We start from the raw sequence: 22,157 nt of genomic DNA on the forward strand, positions 1-22,157 counted from the left end.
GGAGCAAAACCCACCCCCAAACTCTGCCTTGCCTTAAAATGAAAGGGTGTTAAAATGGTGAAGCCGGGAAAAATGATGAAGCTAGGAAAGATAACAAGACTGTCTAAAACATCAAGTTAAAATAACTAAAACTCCTGGAAAAGATCATAAATTGACATCCAGTGAGTTGGTTGCATTATAGGTATTTCATCGTTATTATAAGTAGCCTATTTATAATATCTTTTTGCATCTTCTTATGATATTATTAATGGAAATCTTACTTTTTCTTGGATATTGATAGAATAGGTAGTGTGACTCGATCCATCACCGCCGTATTGTGAGAGGTGCTAACAAAAGATGATTTAAAAATAGCTCTGTTTTTTGTTTCAGCAAGTTATTTCCTTATCCACTCCGCAAAGAGAAAAGGAAAACCTGTTCATTTTTCGTATTGCCCCAAACAGGGCGTAACTGAGTCTCTTGCAGGGAATTTCAGAGAAGGGGGTAAAATGTTTTCAATCTGCTCAAACAGATACAATGAAGATGAAGCAATGTAATGTTTCCTTTTTAATCTAGGGAGGATCTCATCGACAAAAAAATTGAAAGTGCCGTTTCTTGTTTGCAGTCTGTTATTGAGCTTGGACGAGTAATCAGAGACAGAAAAACCATTCCAGTAAAGGTTAGAACTCTTAACATCTTTTACCAATACCTTGGGAACGTGCAATAGCTTTGTAACTTTGGGATAAGCCTGGGAAAACTAAAGAATTAAGTTTGGAATAGCAAACAGAGTCCAACAATAAAATACTTCAAGTGATAAACAGTAATATCTGAAGTTCTTTATTTTCAGCTGTAAAGACAAAAGTTTCTGTTGTTTTTTTTCCTTCTCCCCAGTATCCTTTGAAAGAAGTAGTTGTTATCCATCAGGATCCAGAGGCTCTGGAGAACATCAGGTCTTTAGAGAAGTACATACTCGAGGTAAGAACATCACGAACATGATGCTTACTTAACTGGATTGTGTATGTCAGTTACCCAAACAAAACCCTAACCTTCCCTGGTGACAGTAACTCACTAGGTAAAATTAATCTAAAAGAGAAATGTAATGAAAGGGGATATCGATGGGTTCTGTGTACAGAGATGAAGGTAAATGGGCGATGATCCTTGGTCAAGTGTAGTACTGAGAAATACTAAATCACTCCAGCTGGTCACGTAGGACTAAGAGGCTATTAGAAATGTTCTTTTTCTTGATCAGTGAAAGGAAAAAATGTTTGCTGAATGAAAGTAAGGCAATAGTCCACTACATGTTGTCAAAGAGAGGGATGTGATCTCCTTCAGCTGAAAGGCATTAAAACCAGTTTGACAGTAAGTGGAAGAGTTGATGGAGAGAAGGAGTTCCATGTAAGGGAGGATAGGGGACCAGTCAAGAATTTTGCAGGATGTTGTCTAGGAAATAAAATGTCAAATAAATAAAACGTTAGTCTGTACAATTTCTTACACTCGTCTGCTCCTGTATGCCACTGCAATACTCCTTTAACGTGTGTCCATTAGAGAAATGCAGCCTGCCCTACTTCTAAATCTTTGTTTGGATAAAAGCCCCATCATTCAAAACAAAAGTAACCCTTCTTGGTTTTTTGAGCTTAGCTTCCTGAAATTGGCTGCGCTTTCTGCGTTTAGTCAGTCATGTAAAAATCCATAGTATTGTAAGAAGTGAAATGGAAAAGGAGTTTGTTTATAAATAAACTTCATTTATGTATATGTTTATACTATAAATAAATCTTTTAAACTTCAGTACTACATTTCAGAATTTGTAGTGAAGGCACAAAGCCTGTTACTTTTTGATAGCTTAAAACACTTTTGTAGAGTGGGCTTTTTTTAGTCTTTATGTTCAATTGAATTTCATTACAAATAGACTTTATATGCATCTGCTTTCACATCTATGATGTACACGAGAAATCAAACAGTAAGAGGGAATAGTGAGAAGGAAAAGTGTTTCAGCTACAGTGATGAATTTCAATGAGCCATGGTGTTTTTATTCAAGAAGAAAAGGAAAAAAAAAGCTACCGTGCCAGTATGCCTTGAACTTTTTTTCTAGGTTTGAGGCCTTCTAAACATCTTGCAAACCAGTGATTCTTACTACTTAAATCTGTCGTGATCATACATTGGTATCATGAGCTACACTATGTGTAATTTCTCAGTGTTAGCAGCCTAGGAGCTTTGCAATTGCTTCACTGAACAGGGAGTTAGAGGTGATATCATCTCTGTTGTAAGACCAGGAGCCTTTCAGAACCACTCTGGAAGGCAGTGAGGGAAGAAGGGACTGGTTAAGCAATGCTGTTCTTTCTGAGCAGTCTTAATTTCCTCTTGCTGCAGTAGTCTCTTGTTGGGCTAAATGATCGCTTTTCACCCAGATGTTTCATTGTGTTCCTTAGGGAGATAAGCCATGACTTCATCTCTGTAACTGTACGTGTTTTGGGGAGGAAAGAATTGCGTTTTGAATAGCAGCTCTTTGCTAAGAAAGCAGAATTCTAAAGGAACTGATTTGGTGTTGATGTTGGGCAGAATGCATGCATTAGACTCGAATATAAATTGGGTATTACTTCAGGCAATAATTTCTATGTATTAATCTGTCTGGATTTTCACTTGAATCCTTCCCTTATGCAATCTTGTTGTATTTGTGTGTGTCTCTTAGTTCAGCAAGGCAGGATACACGCCAGCTTTTCTCTGGGGTGAGAACTGAAGGGGTGGTCTTGCAGAACAAAAACACCTAGGTAGTTGTTCAGACGACTTTCCCCATTCGAGACCTCCTGATAAAAACATTTGAGGAAGGGATACTAGCCTCAATGCAAGGTCCTTGTCAGAGCAGTTAAGTGCCATGTAGTACAAAACCTAACAACCTCCTAAAATATCAGCTTCCTTAACTATTACAAGAGATTTTATGTAGAAATCTTAATACGGTTTCTGAATGCCTGTGAACTGCAAGGTTAGCCTTCTCATGCCTTGCGCTCTCAAATCTACTTTTTTGAAACAATCTCTGTTCAAATGAGCAAAACCAGGAGAAAAAAATTTTGAACAGCAACATAGTTGGACATCTGAACAGTTTATGAAAGTCTCCCTTCCCTCCTGTGATAACTTCACATCTGGAAGGGTGAGCCATAGGGTGTATTTTGCATTATCCTCTGAATTCTGCCCTCTTACTGTATTTTAAGTGCTTGTAGCGTATATACGAAAAACAGATTACTGTTACAAGTTAATTCTTTGTCCTGTTTTACCTCCAGCATACTTCCCAGCTACTGTCATGTTAGTGTACAGCTTCTATGTGTCCAAATACAGTAACTGGGTGGGAAACATAGGGATTCTCCGCAGTTCAGAGTTGTTCCTTTCCTGCAGCTCTATCCACAGCACTGAAGCTTTGACTCTGACACTGCAGAGGAACTTACCGTCTCATTTCTGTCTGCAGGAAATTCTTTCCATGCTGTGTTACCTTAGGACCTCTATACTTCTTAAGATCTGATATAATATAGGACTAGTGGGTTCAGCAATCTGTCTTTACTTTGTGTTTCTGTTTAATGGCCTCTGGAATATTAAATAAAATATTTCTAATAATTGACCTTTGAGCTTCCCGTCATCTTTCATTTGTCAGAATCTGTCACTTTCCAGATCAGTTTATATATGTTCATGGCAGAATCAGTTCCAATGGCTGTACCTAAGGCATGCTGGTAGTACATGAAGCATAAGGTTATGATGGATTTTTTTCTTCCAAGTGTTTGTAACGTTTTGCATTCTCTAAAGCTAGTGGAATGGATCTTCAAAGATAAGTGACATATAAGTTCTGTTTCTATTATAATAACCACTGGCAGTGCAGTATCTAAGGATTTTTTCCCTTGCCCAGAAATGGCACAGCCCTTATCACACGCCTGTCCTCGGTCCTTTCTTCCTTTCAATAAGGGATCTTCAGAGGGTTCTGTAACAGAAAATCTTGTCAGATGCTTAAAATGTGTTGGAACTTTTTTAGTTCAAGTTGTCATTGTCAGGATCAGCTGCTTTGCCTTGACAAAGGGAAGAAAAATCTGCATCCACCCAAGCAAGATCAACTCACCTCGCTTGTCTTGGAGAGAGCAACCATGTCAGTCAAAGAATTCAAGAGATGACTGAAGCAGCAGAGGACCTCTTAAACTTCTAATTATGTATTATTGCAGCAATACCATCTTTCCCCAAGCCTAAATATGCATCTAAGGAAGGCTTCTAAAAATTCTGCTGGGGGCAACTTAAGAGCACCGGCTAAGGGAGGCATGGCTTAGTGCACAAGCCTTCTAGATCAGTGTTGTATGCTGCTTGCTTTTGGTTACTTACATTCTTAAGAATTGTGCACTAAAGGAATTTTAATTAAAAAATCGTAATTGATTTGCAAGTGAGATTGTAAGGCTTTTCTGTCATGTTAGCTTATTGATTATTCCTCCTAGATTTGGCAGATACGATGCTTCACTTCAGAATTGCTAATCACTTCAATACCTGGATCTTTTCAATAGCAGAATTTTGTGGAATTTAGGTTAGTGTCTGTCATGTTTTCTCAGTCTGAAAACTGGATTTGTGGATTTTAGAATCCAGTTTTAAGGGAGATGATGTTTACTTACTCAAATTCAAAAACATAGCTGACAAAATTTGCTAAGATGATGTTTACTTACTCAAATTACTTCAAAAACATAGCTGACAAAATTTGCTGTCGGCTCCTACAGCTAGTTAAAGGTAACAAAGAAACCTAACGAATTGATAAATTATAACATAATTGGATTGTACAAAAGTATGCTTTAATTTATATTCATTTGCTATTGCAAACAAAGTGAAGGTATGTCTTATGGGGAGATGAGTTACAACAAACTCAAATAGCTTTATGGAAGCACAAATACAAACCACTGTCTATTGTCCTATTTTTAATTATGTATCTTAAAATTCAACAAGCTGACGCTGAAGCTTAGTATGTGTTTTATCGCATTGCATAATAATCAATCTAGTTGTTTACTAGGATGGTTCAGAGCTGAAGAGATCAATGAATACAGGCAGACTGGGTAGTATTACTGTATTTGCAGCTTTGTTCATCAACCTCTTACATATTCAGAGCTTTAGAACCTTTAGTTATTGCCAGAAGTGTGTTTCTAGTAAATTTGCAGGTGCCAGAGGTAATCTGTAAGAAAAAACACACTTTTTAATTTTGTGCAGTTGCTGACAAAGAAATTTGAAAAATACATTTGTCAATTCTTTCAAAATTTCATTCATCGCTGTTTCAGAAGTAGCTGTAGTCTTTGATCTGCAGTCTTACTCTCTTATCATCAGAACATAGCAAATCGTTTAAATAAATGGATTTTAATATTAGAACTGTCCAGAGTATGGAGTTGTCATGCAAAAATGGCCAAGCTCACAAAATGAAATAAATCCAGAAGGCTTTTTAGCAGCTGAACACAGTTGCATTTTTATTTGAGGCCTTTCACAAGCCTAGTTCAGGGCTTCTCTGCACAACTGCTTCCAATGGAAGGTTTTATTGGAGTAAATTTTACTCGATGCACAATCAGAATCTTGTTTGCATCCAAACTAAAGGATGCAACTCTTCAACCCCCACCCCTATGTATGGCTATAATAAAACAGAGGAAATTGACTTCTCCTTCATCAAATCCAAGGTCTACCAGTATTTCATAAGGTTCATGGTGTTACAGTAACGTAGTAGACGGAGTCTGTGAATGGGCTGAATTACCCGACGTGTGAACCGTGGCAGTGTGTGGTCCTTCAGCCTTTTGTTTCTTACAGTATTACATAATCCCTGTTTATTTCCTTTTTAGGATGCTCACTTAAGAGAGCCCAGCCCAGCTGAAGCACAGCACTGGCATTGCTCTTTCTCTGTCCTGAGAATGGGGCGTAGTTGGGTTACCGGTTGATCTGACCATGTCTGGCACGTGGCACCAACGAAAGGCCCTTGTACATAGGAATCCCTGGATATACTGGTCTTCTGACTGGCGATGGGAAGGACTGGTTGCTTCAGTTTGTGTGTATTAGACTTGAAAGATGTGTTAAGGAGCTAATTTTGATTTATTGGAAAGATAAAATTAAGAGCAATTTTAAGTCAAAGCACTATATTGAGACAGCTATAAACAGACCTAAGATACAGACTTGCTTTTTTTTGAAGAGATATTCTGTTTTTTTAATGATAATGTATACAGAAGAATGGTTTCCTAATCTAATTAGTATAGAAAACTTGTCCCAATGGAGTCAGCTTGTATGTCACTTATCTAATCAAGCCCAAAGTCATCTTTCAATTTGTGCTATATTTTGGATTGTTGTTTCTTTTTCCCCATGAGGTCGTCATTTACCACTTGTGGGCTCATTTCCAGCAGCACCCCATTAAAACTGAATTTCTGAAGTACGCAAATTTCATTAGGTTTCCTAAAAGATGTACTAAATAAAATTAGAATCAGTTGCATTCTTGGCTGCTTGTGTCAGTAGGACTTCCTAGGGAATTAGACTGTAGCTCAGAAGTTGTCTTTCAGCATTACTTCTCAATCTAAATGTTTGGCGACTTGCTAATCCTGTCGTGCTGATGCTACCATTTCTTTCTGCTTCCTAAATGACTTAGAGCAGCTTGCTTGCCAAACGCACTTGGGGATTCTGTATCATGTGAATAAGTTTTACATTCCTTACCCACCTCTTTCATCATTTTTTAAACCTCCGTCACATCCCCCTTCACCTTTCTTCTCTCCAGAGTTCTAGCCTTGGTCTTTCCTCACATGGGAGCAACACTGTCCTCTTTATCAGTTGTTCTGTAAAACTTTCCACAGCACCACTCCATTCCCCTTCAGATAGGAGGTCAAAAACTGCGCTCATTACTTATAATACAGAGACATGCCTGTGTTTCTGTAGTGGCAAAGTAACATCCTTGGTCTGGGGCCCTTCCTGAAGTTCATGGAAGTTTTATGAGCTCTTTTTGGCTGCCCCGGCACACTGATCTTGTGCTGCAGAGCATAGACAGAAGTTTTTCTGAGCAAGGTGGTTTCTGTACAGTAAGGGCCCAGAATAAACAGATAAGGAAAGAGACGAAATGAGGCAGTAGCACTTATACAAGCTAAAATGTAAAATTGTCAGTTATAGTTTTCTGGCTACATGCATACTGAAAGGACCATTAACACAAAAAATTTTCTTCCTGAATTTTGCCAGGCCATTTTCTAATGACGTTGCACACAAAGCTAATAGTTTTATCTCTTCAGGCAGTTGTAATGGTAAAATAAAAAAGGCTGTTGAATAGGGATCTGATTTGAGTTGAGAGCTGACTGGTGTCTATTAATAACAGAGAAATGTCTACCTAACAGCTGCAGAGGAGGGTAGGATCTTCTGCTGAAGGATAGTTTCAGTGTCATTTGGGTTTATTTGCTCTTGCAGTGTTGGCAAATTACTTAGTTCACAGAGGCAACCGTGTAAAAAATTTGCAGCTTGAGACTTACGACTTCCCCTGGTTTTGTACCCTTTCCACAGCTGTCAGACATGGCTATTCTTTAGCTTCATTTTTTTTCTTTTTGGTGTATTTGTATAGGAACTTAATGTACGTCAAGTGACACTATCTACTAATAAAGATAAATACGGAGTCCGGTTGAGAGCAGAACCAGATCACATGGTGCTTGGGAAGCGTTTGAAAGGTGCGTTCAAGCTTGTCACGGCTGCAATCAAAGAGCTGAAGAGTGAGCAGCTGGAGAAATTCCAGGAGACAGGTACGTAGTGGTACGAACCACTAAACCATGGCAATGCTCACCAGTAAAGGATCCAAAATCCTTCAGTTAGTCAGAAAAAAAAAAATCAAGCAATTGCACTTGATTTGTGTATATTCATTGAGCATTTACAGGAACAGATGCAGAAGTATCCTTCTGTGTGGGCTTAGGGAAACTTAAGGCCTACTTTCCTGTTACTATCCCTATTAAATTTTACATTAATGAGAATAGGAGAAAAGTTGTTTTTATTATTTTGCTGACAGCAGATTAGCAGTGACCGTGTATACTAATCTTACACTGCTCTCCCATGTAAGGGCTACTGTAAGGCCAAAATGAAGTGGAGAGAGAGGTGTTCTGTAAGACCGAATCCCATTTGAACTGAGTATATGTGCAGTAGTTTTTATTTCAAAAGCATTGCTTCAATTTCAGGTCTACACGGAGTGTGAATTTTCCAGCAACATCTGTTTAGTTAACTGCTTAAATGTGAATTTTAATTTAGTTGAGTATAGAGGTTATTTTTAAGTTTTCTTCTGTTTCATTGAAATGGAACACAAAGTTGCTGAAGCATCTGCATTTAGTTGAGTGAGTTCTGGTGCCTGTAGAAGTGCTGGTATGAAAAATCTGAATGTGGGATAGCTCAGTGTTTCTTACTAGTGCTTAACTGCTGTCTAACTGTATTGCAAATATACTGCATTTCGTGTATTTGAAGTCTGATACTTGTTTAAAGCTTTTTGAATTTGAAAATGGGGTTTTTATACTCTGATTGTGAGAGAGAGATGTTCTTCATCTGCCGATTCTGCAGGCACCATTGTTGTAGAAGGACACGAACTCCATGGGGAAGACCTTCGTCTCATGTATACCTTTGATCAGGTTGCAGGAGGATCTGCTCAGTTTGAGGCACATTCCGATGCTCAGGTATTTTATTGGTTATTTCTTTTTTTTTTTTTAATTACTTCTAGAGGAACTCTTCCCTTAATATGAAAATGGTGAGGTGAAAAGTGGGGTGGTTTTATTTGTTCAGATAGGCTCCTGGCATTTGTTGAACTATCTTCCGAATTTTGGAGCTGTCCAATTACTCTCTTCAACATGGTATTTTGTAAGAGAGGAGCTCTATGAAAATGTAGCTGAGCTTCTGAGTGAGTTAATACTAGCTTGTTTCAAGTTTGTCACCTATTCAACTCTCTGCATTACCTCAGGTTTTGGTTCTGCTAGATGTTACCCCAGACCAGTCCATGGTGGATGAAGGAGTTGCCCGGGAAGTGATTAATCGCATCCAGAAGCTTCGCAAAAAGGTTAGGAAGCAATGATTTGGAACAAGACATTTTAATTTACTTTTAAGCAGTCTTTGGGCAATATGGAATGGAAACTGCCATTTTTAATTAAACATGAAGCCTTGTATTGTTTACTCCTCATACGTAGCTTTCTGATCAGATATAAATGATTACAAATCATTATTTTCATTCTGAATTGCCATGTTACTAAGTAGCTCGAGTTGAACAATAAGCTTGCGATATGTCATCCATAGTGAATTAACTACTTTATTTATTTTACTGAGGGCCTCTTGTTTTCTGTTTTCAGCCACGTAGCAGTGGCTCAGTCCCGGTTAAGCAGCAGCTCTCAGGCCTGCCTGCCTTCTCCAAGAGTTGTGTTCAGTGCCGTCTCGGTCCCGGCGCGTTACGTCAGCTGGTGAGACCAGAGACATCTGAGCTGGGACTGCTAAAAGAAACAAACTCATGTCTTGGCAAATTGCAGGAGGCATTTCTGGCACCAATTTGTATACCTACGTTAATGATTCCACTCTAAATTGTTCTCATCGTACATGGGAATGATGCTGTCTGACCTTTATGGTAAAGCACTTTGAACCAACATAACTTCCTTCTTTCTACAGTACTAATCCAGAAAGAGCTGCACTCGCTATCTCCATTTTGTGCCAAGAAAGCATGGTCACCGTGGAGGTGACGGCAAGTCTGAAGTGTGTTTAATCTGGAGAGGACATTAAGTAATACTTAACTTGATACAAAGAATTCTAATGGTTTCAAAACCTACAAGTTTAAAAAAAAAACAAACCACACCACAAACAGAAAAACCTGCAAAAAATCCCTCCCAAAACCACAAAACAAAACAATCCTCCGTCCCCTCATGCACATACACATTGCAAATATGGAACATGGTGTTCTATGATACATTAGGGTTTTCCTACTCAACTAACTTGGTGGCAATGCGCTAGAATTTGTATCCTTTTTCAGACTTATGTCTGAAGAAATCTTGCAAGAGCTCTAAATGGTGCGTAGATAAAATTTTCATAGGATATGTTTTTGGGAACATGTATAGTGAAGACTGCATGAATCTTCAGTATAAGACTGAAAAATGACAAATTTGTGCCAAAATAGTTATATATATATATATATATATAAAAGTTTTTTAAAAAATAAATATGTAGATTTATTTCTGTATAAAATAAAACCAGGAAGAAATGTGGTCATGAAAAGAAAACTGTCTCATAAGTTACTGGATGATTTAAATTTACTTCTGTAATGATGTAAGGCCATAACTTATTCTCACTTAAATGAATATCAAAATACTTAATCTTGCCTAATAATTAACATGATGCTAATGTGCACTTATTCTGTCATTCTTTTGTTCTCACTCCGGTTATAAAAGTGGGCACGTAATAAACCCCCCCCTGATTCCGGATCCACAGTAACTGTTGCTGGCATTAGAGCAGGCATTACTTTTAGTAGATTTTAGAAATAAAGCTTTCTTGGTGCTGCTTTTTTTTTACCCCTGAAGCCATTTTCTTACTGAAGAAGAATTTTGCTCTAATTCAGCTTTAATAAGCATGCCATTCAAATAAATTGATCTTTTTCTGAAGTATATGTTATATTTATGTGTATATATGTGACAGAATTAGTGTGAAAACTTAAAAGTCCGGTCACCACCTTCCAAAACAATATCAAAATGTTCTGGAGACTGTTGGGTGTTCAGAAAAGGTCACTGATTGAGCAATCATTCAATAAAGAGCCAAGGGTTTAATTTCAGGCTATCAGGATGTGTAAATGCTAGTAAATTCTTGTGCATCAAGAGAAGCGTTTTAGTCAGTTTGGTAGGCTTTCAGCTCCCTGAGGGGGTGAGCTGGTACATGCATCTGGAAGTGAGATGTTTTGAGCAAGGTACGCTATTTGGTCGTTATCTTTTGAAGAACAATTCACCATGTTTCAAGCCTCTTTCTTACCCTTCTGACAAAATAATTATTTTGTTCTAGATCTTTTGTGGAAACTGTTAACAAATGTCTGGTAAATATCTAAGATGTTTTTTCTTTAACTTAACAAGTATCCTTCTTTAGTTTGTATATGTGAAAGTCCTCTTGCTGTCATTAATAGTGTATTTGGTGTATCCTCCAGCGAAATCTGGTTCCTACAGATGAGATTACCGTGTACTACAGAGCACATCCAGAAGGTGACTACCTGGATACTGTCATTAAGGAACATACGGATTTCATTTTTGCAACAATAAAGGCTGCCCTGAAGCCTTACCCGGTGCCTACCTCAAAAGAAGTTCTCATCCAGGAAACAACCCAAGTAAGAAGGAGAGAGTGTTGACTGCATAGTTCATTTTGTTATTTTAACTGAACAAATTGCTTTATTTACAGAAAAAAATTATCTAAGTATTTATTTGTGCGATATAGTGGGTATTGTGTAACACTTGTAAATTTCATATTCGTCTTTTTGTTTAAAAAATAAAATAGTTGGGCTCTGTGTGTGTAGTATTTATGAAAACAAAGCCACTTGGGTATTAAAACAAATAGGTAGTTGTTTGTGTAAGCTTAATACACGTTTGTATTTAGTTATTTGTACTTGGGTTAGCACATTGTTTAGACAGCAAAACATTGTATCTGATTTCTTTAAGTTAATTTGCTTTTGCATTAGAAAGCTTCTCCTTCGAGGCTAAATTTTGCCTTTTGACTCAAGCCCATCTTCAGTTCTTAATGTTTGAGGGTGCTCAGTTTTTGGGTTTTTTTGTTTTGGTTTTTTTGTTGCTGAAGTTCAGTGGCTGGTAACAATGCAGTTTCGCAGATTCATTTATCCTTTCAGCAGCAGATTTGAACTATTTCCTTTGTTTTCTTTGACTGTTTCTTCTGACAAGTTTTGAGAATACTTTTGCCATATTTTTATTCAAACTTACTATCTTCAGAAGGCATTCCTAGCAGGATTGTGGGTGAAATGTTCTTCAGTCTAAATGTCATGCTAGACCAGAAAGGTACGAACTTAGCATATATCAGACTTAAAATCTGATTTACAGAATGGCTTGGGGGGGTCTGAGAATAGCTGAAAGGAAAGTGCGTAGTTTATCTATCTCACTAACATGATGTGTAAGGAAATGTTTTACACGTATTAATTACGCTTCTAAAGCTGTAGATGTGAAACAAAGCTGTGTTTGGCCTTTTTCAAAACTACTAGTTCCATCTAGTCACAAACAGAGAAAAACACTGTGTAAAAGCAGAGAATATTGTGGTTGAGAAATCAGTGGAAATATTTTGCTATTTCTTCAGTGACTTATCTGATTGGGGTACTTCTGATGGACAGTTTGATGTTAAGTCAACATCAAATCTGAATTAGAATGTAAAAGCAGCAGGGAGAAAATGTATAGTGCTAGGAAATGCATGTTTGGATGCCTACCGCTGAAATTGCCTGGTACGTGAGCTTTAACGTTGGTCGCTGTGTCTTTCTGTGAAAGCTTTCATGCCTGTGCAAGTGTGGTTCCCCCCATTATTATTTTCCTATTTTCTGAGTCTTAACTTTGTGGATTCTAGTGAAGGAAAACCCGGTGGAAAGCTAAAAGACGAGTCTATTAGATTAGTTTTAAATAATGCTGTCTATGTAAAGATGAAATCTTGCCCTGACAGAAGGTGCTGGTTATTATGGATATAATTGATAGCTGTTGTCTGGATGTCAGCAAAAACCAGACATCCGTTCAGTTTTTGAAATGATGAGCTAGTATGTGAACTGGAGATAGGAGGTTTGTGGGTCAGGCTATGCATTTGCACAACCATCGGATTTCAGACTGGGAAAACCTAAAAAAACTATAGCTGCAATAAGACTATATATGACAGTTCTGTGTGGCTGTTGCAGTTGGTGACTAAGTTTATAGGAATGTAATAATCTCGTAATGGTGACGGAGCAGAGAGTGCCTACCTGTCAGCGTAAAGTCTGGGGCGTGGAGGCTTTTTCAAACAAAACCACTAGCAGGGAGTTATTGCGAGTTCTGTGTATCGAAGCTATACAGTTTATGTATGGGGAAGGGAGGCAAAGAAAAGCTTTGTAAGTAAATGCAGAGTTGTTTGTTATTATTTTACATTAAGGAGTCTCAGTCACTACAAAGTACCTCCCTGAGGAGTCAGTCTGTGGTCTTTGCCACGTGGGTTGTCTTCTGCACGTTGAGACTGTTACTGTGCTTCCAGCCTTGCTGTGCCTCTGAATTGTTAGTGACAGGCTTCGACTTTAAAATAGAGGTCGCAGAGAGAAATAGATGACTGAGATTTTAGAGCAACTTCAAGTCTTCATTGGAAGCTACGCTTCCTGGGACTGCGGAGATGGATTGCTTAGGGCAGATGTTTGTACTCTGTGTTCTGCTGCAACCAGCTTGTCACATTGAAAGCAGTGAATAAAAATATCTGAAATGGAAAAGCCCTTCTTTAGAAATCCTTTGAGTGTAGAAGTTTGGCCCTTTGTAGAGAGTTGAGGATAGCTGCAGCTGTGTGCAGTGAATTTGCAGTTTGGTGCAGCAGACAAAGCTGTGGTTACTCGTCTGTCTTAGTCATAACTGCACTGCATTTTGTACTGGCGCTTTCAGGCATAAAGATGATGAAGATGTGAATTCAGATTGAATTATGCATTAACTGTCTTCTGTTGGTGGGGGTTGATAAGCAGCATTGACGTGGAAAATGCGTTACAGTGATGATTATATAGACGATTATATAGATTTTTTCAGAGATAAGCAGGTGCAAGTTAAAAGAATGAAGTGTATAATTCCACATGTGGGTCCATAAGTTCAGTCAACTGTGAAAGGATCATTGCACCAAATTTCTGGAAGAATTAAAAGGAATAACAGGTCTGCATGAAGTTGGATATATGTAAAGACTGGGACAAAAAAGAAATGCAGCCTGTCCTTCCTACGTGTATGTTGATTACATTCAGGATCAGTATTTCTGTGAAATCATCCTGGATCAATTTTTGATACAAGGCTTTAATTATGATCCCTTCTCCCAAAGACTCTCTCTGAGAGACAACAAAAAAAAATCAGCAATTGCTCAGAAAATACTGGGAAGGAAAAGCAGCTACTTGCAAAATGAATTTTTAATTGCTGGTAGAATTGGGTAAACACAAAATGAGATTTGTTGCTCCATGAGTGTCTCCCTACTTTGTAATAGGAGCTCAGCAAAGAGTGGCGCTTCCAAGTCTGAGACGGTCCGAGACCTTTGGACTGTGACTCTTAACAAAGACCGTCTCTAAATTTACAAAAAATTTGGCCAAGATGGCCACTTAGTATCAGTTGTTCGTCAAAGTGATTTCTGTATGATATTTGTTTAATTACAAATTGTAATGAAGGGATCTTTTAGAGTGTAATTCTCATGAAAATTGGTCTAAGGGCAGGAGTAATTCCAGCCTGTACTTAGTTCAGGAAAAGACCCGTGCTTGGAAAAAGCTGTGGTTTAAGGCCTTTACTAAATAAGTTTCTTTCTGCGGTATTGCTACAGATTCTCAAGTCTCTTCATCCTGCATCTCATTTGCAAAGGAGGATACTTGTTCCGTTTCTTGTTGGGGTGTTTGATGTTTTAATGGGTTCACTAGTAGCTAACGGGGAGATACTCACAACGGCTGACTGGGTACCGAGGCAGCTCCTGCCCCCGCCTGCTCTCGGGAGCCCTTGGAGACGGCTGAGGCTTCTCCCAGCAGCCACTGGGAGCAGGGTCCTGTCCTCAGGTGCTCAGAACTACCTCTGGGAGAGCCTCTCTATCCTACGTGTATTCACTTCTGGATTGTATTTTGGGAGGCTGTCAGCACTGCTCATCAGTTGTGAAAATCAGGCTGTTTATTCCTCTCCGGTTTTCTTCTGTGTTAAATATCTTTAACATCTAATAAAGACAAATTATGATTTCAAGCATTCTGTCTCTGAAGGAAGGTGTGGCAAAAGTTGCTATTTTATCGTAAGTCATGTTTAGTATAATAAGACAAGATCTTAATGTTGTTTATTTAAGGAAATATTTGGTTGTGTTTGTTTTATTAAACAATATTCAAATAATCATAATGCTCCTCTTTTTTTCAGCTGAAGGGATCAGAGCTAGAAATTACGCTCGTCAGAGGTGGTTTGTGTCAGTGTGTTGGTCCAGCCTGTGCCTACGTCAACCTCAAAGTTTGTGTTAATGGGTCGGAGCAAGGTAGGAATGTACCGGCTGTGATTTGCCAGTGGGGGCGTTAAAAGATTTTTTTTGGAAAGTGGTGTGATGAACATTGGAGCCACGAATTTGTTTGAAAGATGGTGCAAACTCCCTCCAATAGTAGCTTTAAATAATTCTTGAGAATAAGTTTATTAAAAGCAAAACCACGTGTTGTCCATGATGTCTTCTGATGTGGACCTGAAGTAAATGCTTGGGTGTGCACATGAATTAGTTATATTCTGCAGAAGGGTTTGTGTGTGAAAAATCTATATGGAGGCATGCACGCTCTATACTTGTGTGTGTACGTTCACCCACGCTCAGAGCCTGTACCTTGAGGATTTTTAATTCTTGATGTAGTACTGCAAATGTAGGCAATGCCTTTCTGTAGAAGAGATACTGGTTTTGAAAAACTTAAGATAGTAAGTATAGAGCTTAAAAGACTATTTAAAACTAGGGAATATAATGACTATGTCTTGGATAATCAAAAGATGAGTGCAGTGATACTGTGAAAAGTATTAGAAGGTTGACTTAGAGTTTAAAAGGAGAGACAACCAAATGCAGTCTCTGGATTGTTTTTTTTTTTTCTACATGTGTTTACAGTTTGTGTCAAAGTAAGTGTGCCTTGTTTAACGTGGTTACAGAGCTGCTTATGGAATAATAATGAACGTAACTATTTAAGCTGGTGAACATCTCAGAGGGCACACTGTCTGGTTTTAATCAATATAATACTGGATTATAATTCAGTGACATAAAAATTTGACTGCTTTGTTAATAAAAACAAATATAACTCCCATACGCTAAATTTGAAGTACGCTTGAGGTGTTTTCCCTGTATTCTTCCCTCTCCCTTTTGTACTACAAAAATTTCTGGAAGATGCCACATTGCCAGTTTTAAGTTAGCTTAGAAAGTCACTGGGAGTAATTAGAAAAAGTCATTAGAAAATCATTGAAACTTGGATGTTGCTTCCAAACTGTGTTTTACTTTCTTCATTTTGGTTTTAGATGGTGTGTTGCTGCTGGAGAATCCAAAAGGAGATAATACCTTGAACTTCACTGGACTGGTAGATGCCATCTCCTGCATTTTTGGTCTTAAAAATTCAAAACTGACAGTTTTTAATGGAAAAACAGGTAAATGGAGTATGACAAGGAAAATTGAAAGTCTTTCTAGCAGCAGCTAGGAGTTATTTACTGTATAATTTTTCTATATATATATACAAAATTGACAAGAAAATTTGTAAGGAAATATTCTATTTTATAGTACTTAGCTTATGAGACTGTGTTTATAGTCACATCAGAATGTTTCCAAAAGCTGCTGCTAAATGATGCTCATCTCTTCTGTTATCTTATTTCCATTGCAGTTCTCAGCAGGACAAAATCTGATTTATTTCAGACAGTGTTTCCATCGGGTCCAGCCAATACTATATATTGATGGCGCGCTGCCATCAGCTTTTGCATGCTTTTTTTTTTTCCCTAATGCCTCTGTAGGCGGGGTGAGAACTTAAATTGAATGCAAACTGCTATCTCGAGAGGGAAAAAATGCTGCTTTTTCACCCAAGAGAAACTTGAGGATCTCTGCGTTTCTTCTTTTTAGAAAAATCTGTGGAATATTTTTGCAGCTTGAACTTTGCCTCTGTTGAGGCACGAGAATGTAAAATATCGTCTATGGGTTATATATAGAGTTACAGGCTATATCATAGTTTTGTTTGTTCCAAAGATAATACAGTTGAAGCAGAGAAGAAAAGCGTTGTGAAAGATGTTGCAATTAGTGACGGAGAGACCCTACCAGCAAACTGGCATTCCCTCCCCTGAGATTAAGATGCTGCTTTATTATTACATTAAGCGTCACGTTTCAATACATCAGAAAAAGTTACAACTTAAAAATCAGCACACTGAGAACAAAATTACACTAATAACCAAACGTTTAGTGAAGAAATACAGAAAGTAGAGTACTTAACAGTGGCAATGCCGTGATGTGTCTTTAGAGATGTTTTAACAGTAATAGTAAACTCTTTGTGTGTTCTTAGTGTTATTTACAGGCACATCTGGAAGTTCAGACTTTGTCTGTTTCCACACCATTTGTATTAAGATTAAAAGGAGTGACAAAATGCTGCAGAAATGGTAATTGGATGGTACAGAAACTCTCGCTTGTGTGTTTTCGTAGAAATATTACTGAAGTGTGTCAGTATGCTATTTCATAGAAATACTACTTTCATAGAAGCATTACTGTTGGGCTGCCCACAGGACTGCTAAGGATCACCGTTTTACGTCTGCCTGTGACACCAGTGGGAGGGTAGTCCTACTCATGTCTGTCAGGTCACTGCTCCCATCTCTAGCTTTAGTTTTCTTTCTTCTCTTTTCCTCTAAGTATTTCTAGAAGAATGTTCTGTGGGTTTTCACATCTGATGTAATCCATTACCTTACTGTGATCCATTACTCTTTCCAAGTTGTGCTCAGCTGAACTGTTCTATCATACAAAATGGTTATTCTTTGCTTTCAGTTGTAGGCGACTTATAGGAAATTTTGGATCCTTCAGTATCTTCCTCAAGTTTCTGTAATGTTTTAAAGGAGGAAACAGTTTTCCTTGAAATCCTTTTCCAAACAGTAGTGATACACTTCACAGCAGTGTGGTGTGTGCCTGCAGAGGTGGGTGTGTACCAGTACAATCCATGACCATCACAGATATTAAGAGATGACCTGCAAAAGGCCAAGAAGGGTTGGGGAAACTCTCATTTCATTAAGATTATAAGCAATTTGACTCCTTACTTGGTTTGTTTTCTGCCACTAACAGGACAAAAGGATGCAGCACAAATCTATTAATGCTGAATTCCTAAAGAAAGTGGTAAAGAAAATCTAAACCTTCCCTCTTCCTCAAAGATTCTTTTCTGCTGTAGTAACAAAGGCGTTATTTCTTTCTTTTCCATGTTGCTTTTGCTGTGTAGGTATCATTTTGGGACTTTCCATCTTGGCATGCTGATTTTAATCTTTGGCTCTTTGTAAGTGGTCTGGGGAGAGCGGGGTTCTTTCCCTGCCTGCTTATTAACAACATGAAAATTCCCTTGGAAAGATTAGATTATCAAATTCACTTTTGTTGCAATTTGGCAGAGATCTCAAATAAGTATTGATCAGCAGAAGATATGGCTCCCTGAAGAGCCAGGGTTGAAGGCATGTACAAAGAAAACAGCTCTTAAAGACATTAGAGAATAGAACCGAAATTCCCAATGTTTGATTTGGATACAATCCCTTTGCTTCATCTGCCCAACCTTTGCACGGGTGATGTTAGGTGAGGGCCTGTGGTGATTCCAGGGTCTGTTTAGGTGAGGCAGGGGCTGCTATCAGCCACTCTGGCTGAGAGGAGTTGCAAAGAAAGGTCGCGCACTCTGGATAAATTGTTGCTGAATTGTTCCCATGGGTGTTAATAAAATTGTGACCCAGTAAAACCATATTTCTGGCTCCTTATTTTCCTTCCTGTGGTTTTTAGGGCTGGCCGCTTTACTTGCGGTAATTTATTATCTTGTTTTCTAATTGTAATGAAGATTTACTTAGGGTTGTGTAATGGCACAGAATCAGGCAGTTCTTGTATTAAGGCAGGCTAAAATATGTCATGTCCCTGTTTTTCAGTGCAACATTGAAATAATGGGTAGACATTTCCTCCCCAACAGTGTATTGATGTATTTTCAGGAACTGCGCAACACTGAGCAAGGCTCTGGGATTTGTACTGATCTTCAGAAACCAAAACCAGAATTTGTCTCTTTTTACAGTAAAGAAAAAATAATTAATCATTGAAAGGAAGAAGGCTGGGCTCAAGTCAGGTGGTAAAATCGGTTGTCTGTGACTTTGTTTTTGCTCTGAATTGCTGAAAAACCAAAAACTTTCTAAACTTCTTACTGGGAACGCTTTTTGACTTGCACTCAGCTTTCCTGGAAGCAGCCCATATTGAAAAAGACCTATTTAAAAAAATTTCAATTTGTTTATAGGAATAAATGAAGTAGTGGTAAATCATATAGGGCTTAAAAAAGGCGGGGGAAGGAAGGTGAGGCAAAATTCGCCCTACAAACTTCTTGGTCCACATCTTATTTCATCTCTGACTTCAGATAGCTATTTTTTTTTAATTCTATTCTCAGCGCTGTTTTTTGAACAAGAGTACAAAAAGATTTCATTTTTTTTAATCTTTAATTTTTAAAAGGCCATGAGGCTGTAAGGCACCTTAGAAGAGCATTGCCACTGAAACTTCAGCTGCAGGGAGAAACTGACTTTAGAAGTGATTTTAATATTGATGAGCACTTGTAATATCCGCTTGTTTTCAAGCATATTGTTATCTATGGAAAAATGATCCACTTTTTTCTTTTTCTTGCTCTTATTAGAGGGTTATATGAAATGACTCCATTGACAGCACTGTACATGAACTCTTCCTTCTGAAAATGTCAGTGGTCCTGTAATGCAAAATGCTAGATTTGTTAAATACGCAAATCACCGTGACTGTAGCTTGTGCCCTGTACCCCTGCATAGATCTGCACAGATCCGGGCAACTGTGTAATGTCAAACTTGAAGTTCCTGGAGCCACGCATTTCTTGCTGTGTGAAGCACCTTGCTCACCAGTGCTGTCCCTACCCATGGCCCACGGATTGTATGTCAGTGGAAGCAAAGCAGCTTTAGGGTTACGCTAGGAAAAACCTGCTGCTGACTCCCTTTCCATATGATAAAATCTTGTTAATTCCTCTCCACTTGTTAATTTAGTTACTTTCCTACTTTTCTGTAAGAAAAACCAAAAGCCAGGCCCCCTCCTGTGCTTGAGGATGTCCCCATGCCTCAAACGTACCAAAGAAGTGTTTGGGTAGGTGGCGTATGGCCACCATCTTCATAAACTCATCATCCTTGAAAACTGAATTTTAGAAGCAGCAATGAAGTTTTGCCTCTTTCTTTAAAGTAGCATTTTTGAATCTTAGATGCAGTCTGAGGTCTTCGTCCTTCCTTAGGGCAGTCTCATAAGCCTTCCACAGTGCATCGCACTTTGATGTTCTGTGGCAGTTGGCAAAATCTTCAGAGCTTGTAGCCCATGTTTACTTTCCACCTTTTGGGGGGGGTTGTGTTTTGGGGTGGGGTGGTTGTTGTTGTTGTTGGTTTTGTTTGGGTGTTTTTTGGGGGGTGGGGCTTTTATTTTCATTTTAAAGTTTATAAACATCCCTGGAAAAAAGGAGGGTCACTTCTGCCTCTTCGGAATTCATTCGGATGAACTGATGGAAAATAAGCTTCGTACCACTTAGGCTCTGTGACACGCGAGTAGGGCTGACGTGGATTGAAAACCTGCTGGAAAGAGATGACAGATGTGCCTTTTCCATACATACAGGCAATGCACAATTCTTACAAGAAATTAAATTTATTAATTCTTCCTGGATTTGGTTTTTGGAGTTTTTCTGTAGGTGCAAAAGCTTTGTAGCAGAGAGTGATGTTATTTCTCTGTGTCTTTACTGTTGTGGCCGTCGGCAGCTTTTTTTACCTCTGTGACAGAGCGGCAGCTGCTCATGGAGGCAGTGCAGAATGCAGCCCTACATTTTTCATTTCTCGTACAGAAACCTCATTAGCTTCTCATCTGAGTGCTTTCGGGGTGCTGGTTATTACTTCTCCAGTCCTTTGAGACATGGGTCTTATTTTGGGTCTGATCTTCTGCCATTTTCTAAATATGCGTGGCTGGAGCCATCTGCTGAATCATCAGCTGTTATTGACATTAAACCCAAATATTAATGCAGAGGGCATTATTCATGAGCTAACTAGCTACTGATTTTACATTTATTGTCATCTGGAGTTTAATGAGGGACATGTCCTGATGTTGCATAGGAATACACATCCAGTGCTGCTTCAGCTAGGGAAGTCAGGATAGAGGCAAAGGTCATAGGTCTTAATTTAATGAGACAGAAATGGTTGGCTGAAGCGAATAACTTTGTGCTTGTTTTAAGTTATTTAACTATTTTTATTGCATAAGTAATCATGTTCGTATATTTATGTGCGTAAGAAATGGTACGTAGGAGCTAATTTCCACAGCACTTCCACTTTCTGTGTTTAAAAAACCAAATATTTCTGCACAAATTCCATTTTTCAAAATGGAGAAATGCATTTTCTTGAGGAAGGAATTGCGAAGAGGGAGACGCCTCCACAGTGGAATCGGTAGTTAGAAAGCCTCATTGTCAGCTAATCTGGTGGGAACTGGGCCTCGGCTTCCCTGTAATGGCCTGACTGGTCTCATTTTCTTTTTCAGAACTGATAAACAAAACTGACTTGCTTAGTCTCAGCGGAAAGACTCTACATGTGACAACGGGGTCAGCACCTGCTCTGATCAGCTCTCCTGATGCTCTGCTCTGCCAGTATATCAACTTGCAGTTAATGAATGCAAAACCACAAGGTATGTAGGGTAGTGCTCTCTCCTCGTCTGCAGGCTCAGCTCTTTGTGCTCTCAGTTTTGGACACCAGCTCTTACTGATGAAGATAAGTACAGACGTTTTCATTGGTAGATGGAGATTTTGTTTATTTTTTCCTAGTATTTGCTTTCTAATAAACACAATGTTTATATTTAGCTTTTCTCCCCCTTTTCATAAAAGGAAAAGGAGAGCCAGTTTGAGATAAGGACCAGCATTTAAACATGAGCCCTTCAGCATTGTTGTCCTGTTTCTGACCAGCAGCTCACCTGTGCAGCTTATTGTAAAAGGCTGAGTCTAAAGCTGACTATAAATGCAGGAGGAGCCAGCTCTTTCCCAAGCCATTGGAAACAGCCTGCGAAATGTTTCTTAGTGCTATTTTAAAGTCAAATGAATTTATTATTAACCTCATCTGGAGTACAGATATGTGTATGTAATTCTGTTTCGCAGCTGCTAATCTTGTAACTTCTACTCTGAAAGCTCCCCTTGGAACAGCTGTGTTGTTGTTAGTCACTTGCTCTTAATCTCTGCCCTGGTGCGAGTCCTTTCTGGACTGTCCATGTGGAATCTCTCTGACACTATTGGGAACCTACTGGGGCCA

General features: G+C 38.6%; 1 protein-coding gene across 1 annotated transcript in view; it reads left to right on the plus strand.

Annotated features, from left to right (window-relative positions):
* Positions 1-22,157, plus strand: part of IARS (isoleucyl-tRNA synthetase) — a 103,041-nt gene that overhangs the window by 75,235 nt on the left and 5,649 nt on the right. The window contains 9 exon segments of the mRNA XM_009881289.1: positions 553-655; positions 868-951; positions 7,544-7,718; positions 8,518-8,630; positions 8,912-9,007; positions 11,117-11,293; positions 15,039-15,150; positions 16,152-16,277; positions 21,400-21,543. Of these exon segments, the coding sequence (XP_009879591.1) occupies positions 553-655; positions 868-951; positions 7,544-7,718; positions 8,518-8,630; positions 8,912-9,007; positions 11,117-11,293; positions 15,039-15,150; positions 16,152-16,277; positions 21,400-21,543 (1,130 nt within the window).

Source organism: Charadrius vociferus, unplaced genomic scaffold (assembly GCF_000708025.1).
Source record: "Charadrius vociferus isolate BGI_N301 unplaced genomic scaffold, ASM70802v2 scaffold550, whole genome shotgun sequence".
Taxonomy (NCBI): domain Eukaryota; kingdom Metazoa; phylum Chordata; class Aves; order Charadriiformes; family Charadriidae; genus Charadrius; species Charadrius vociferus.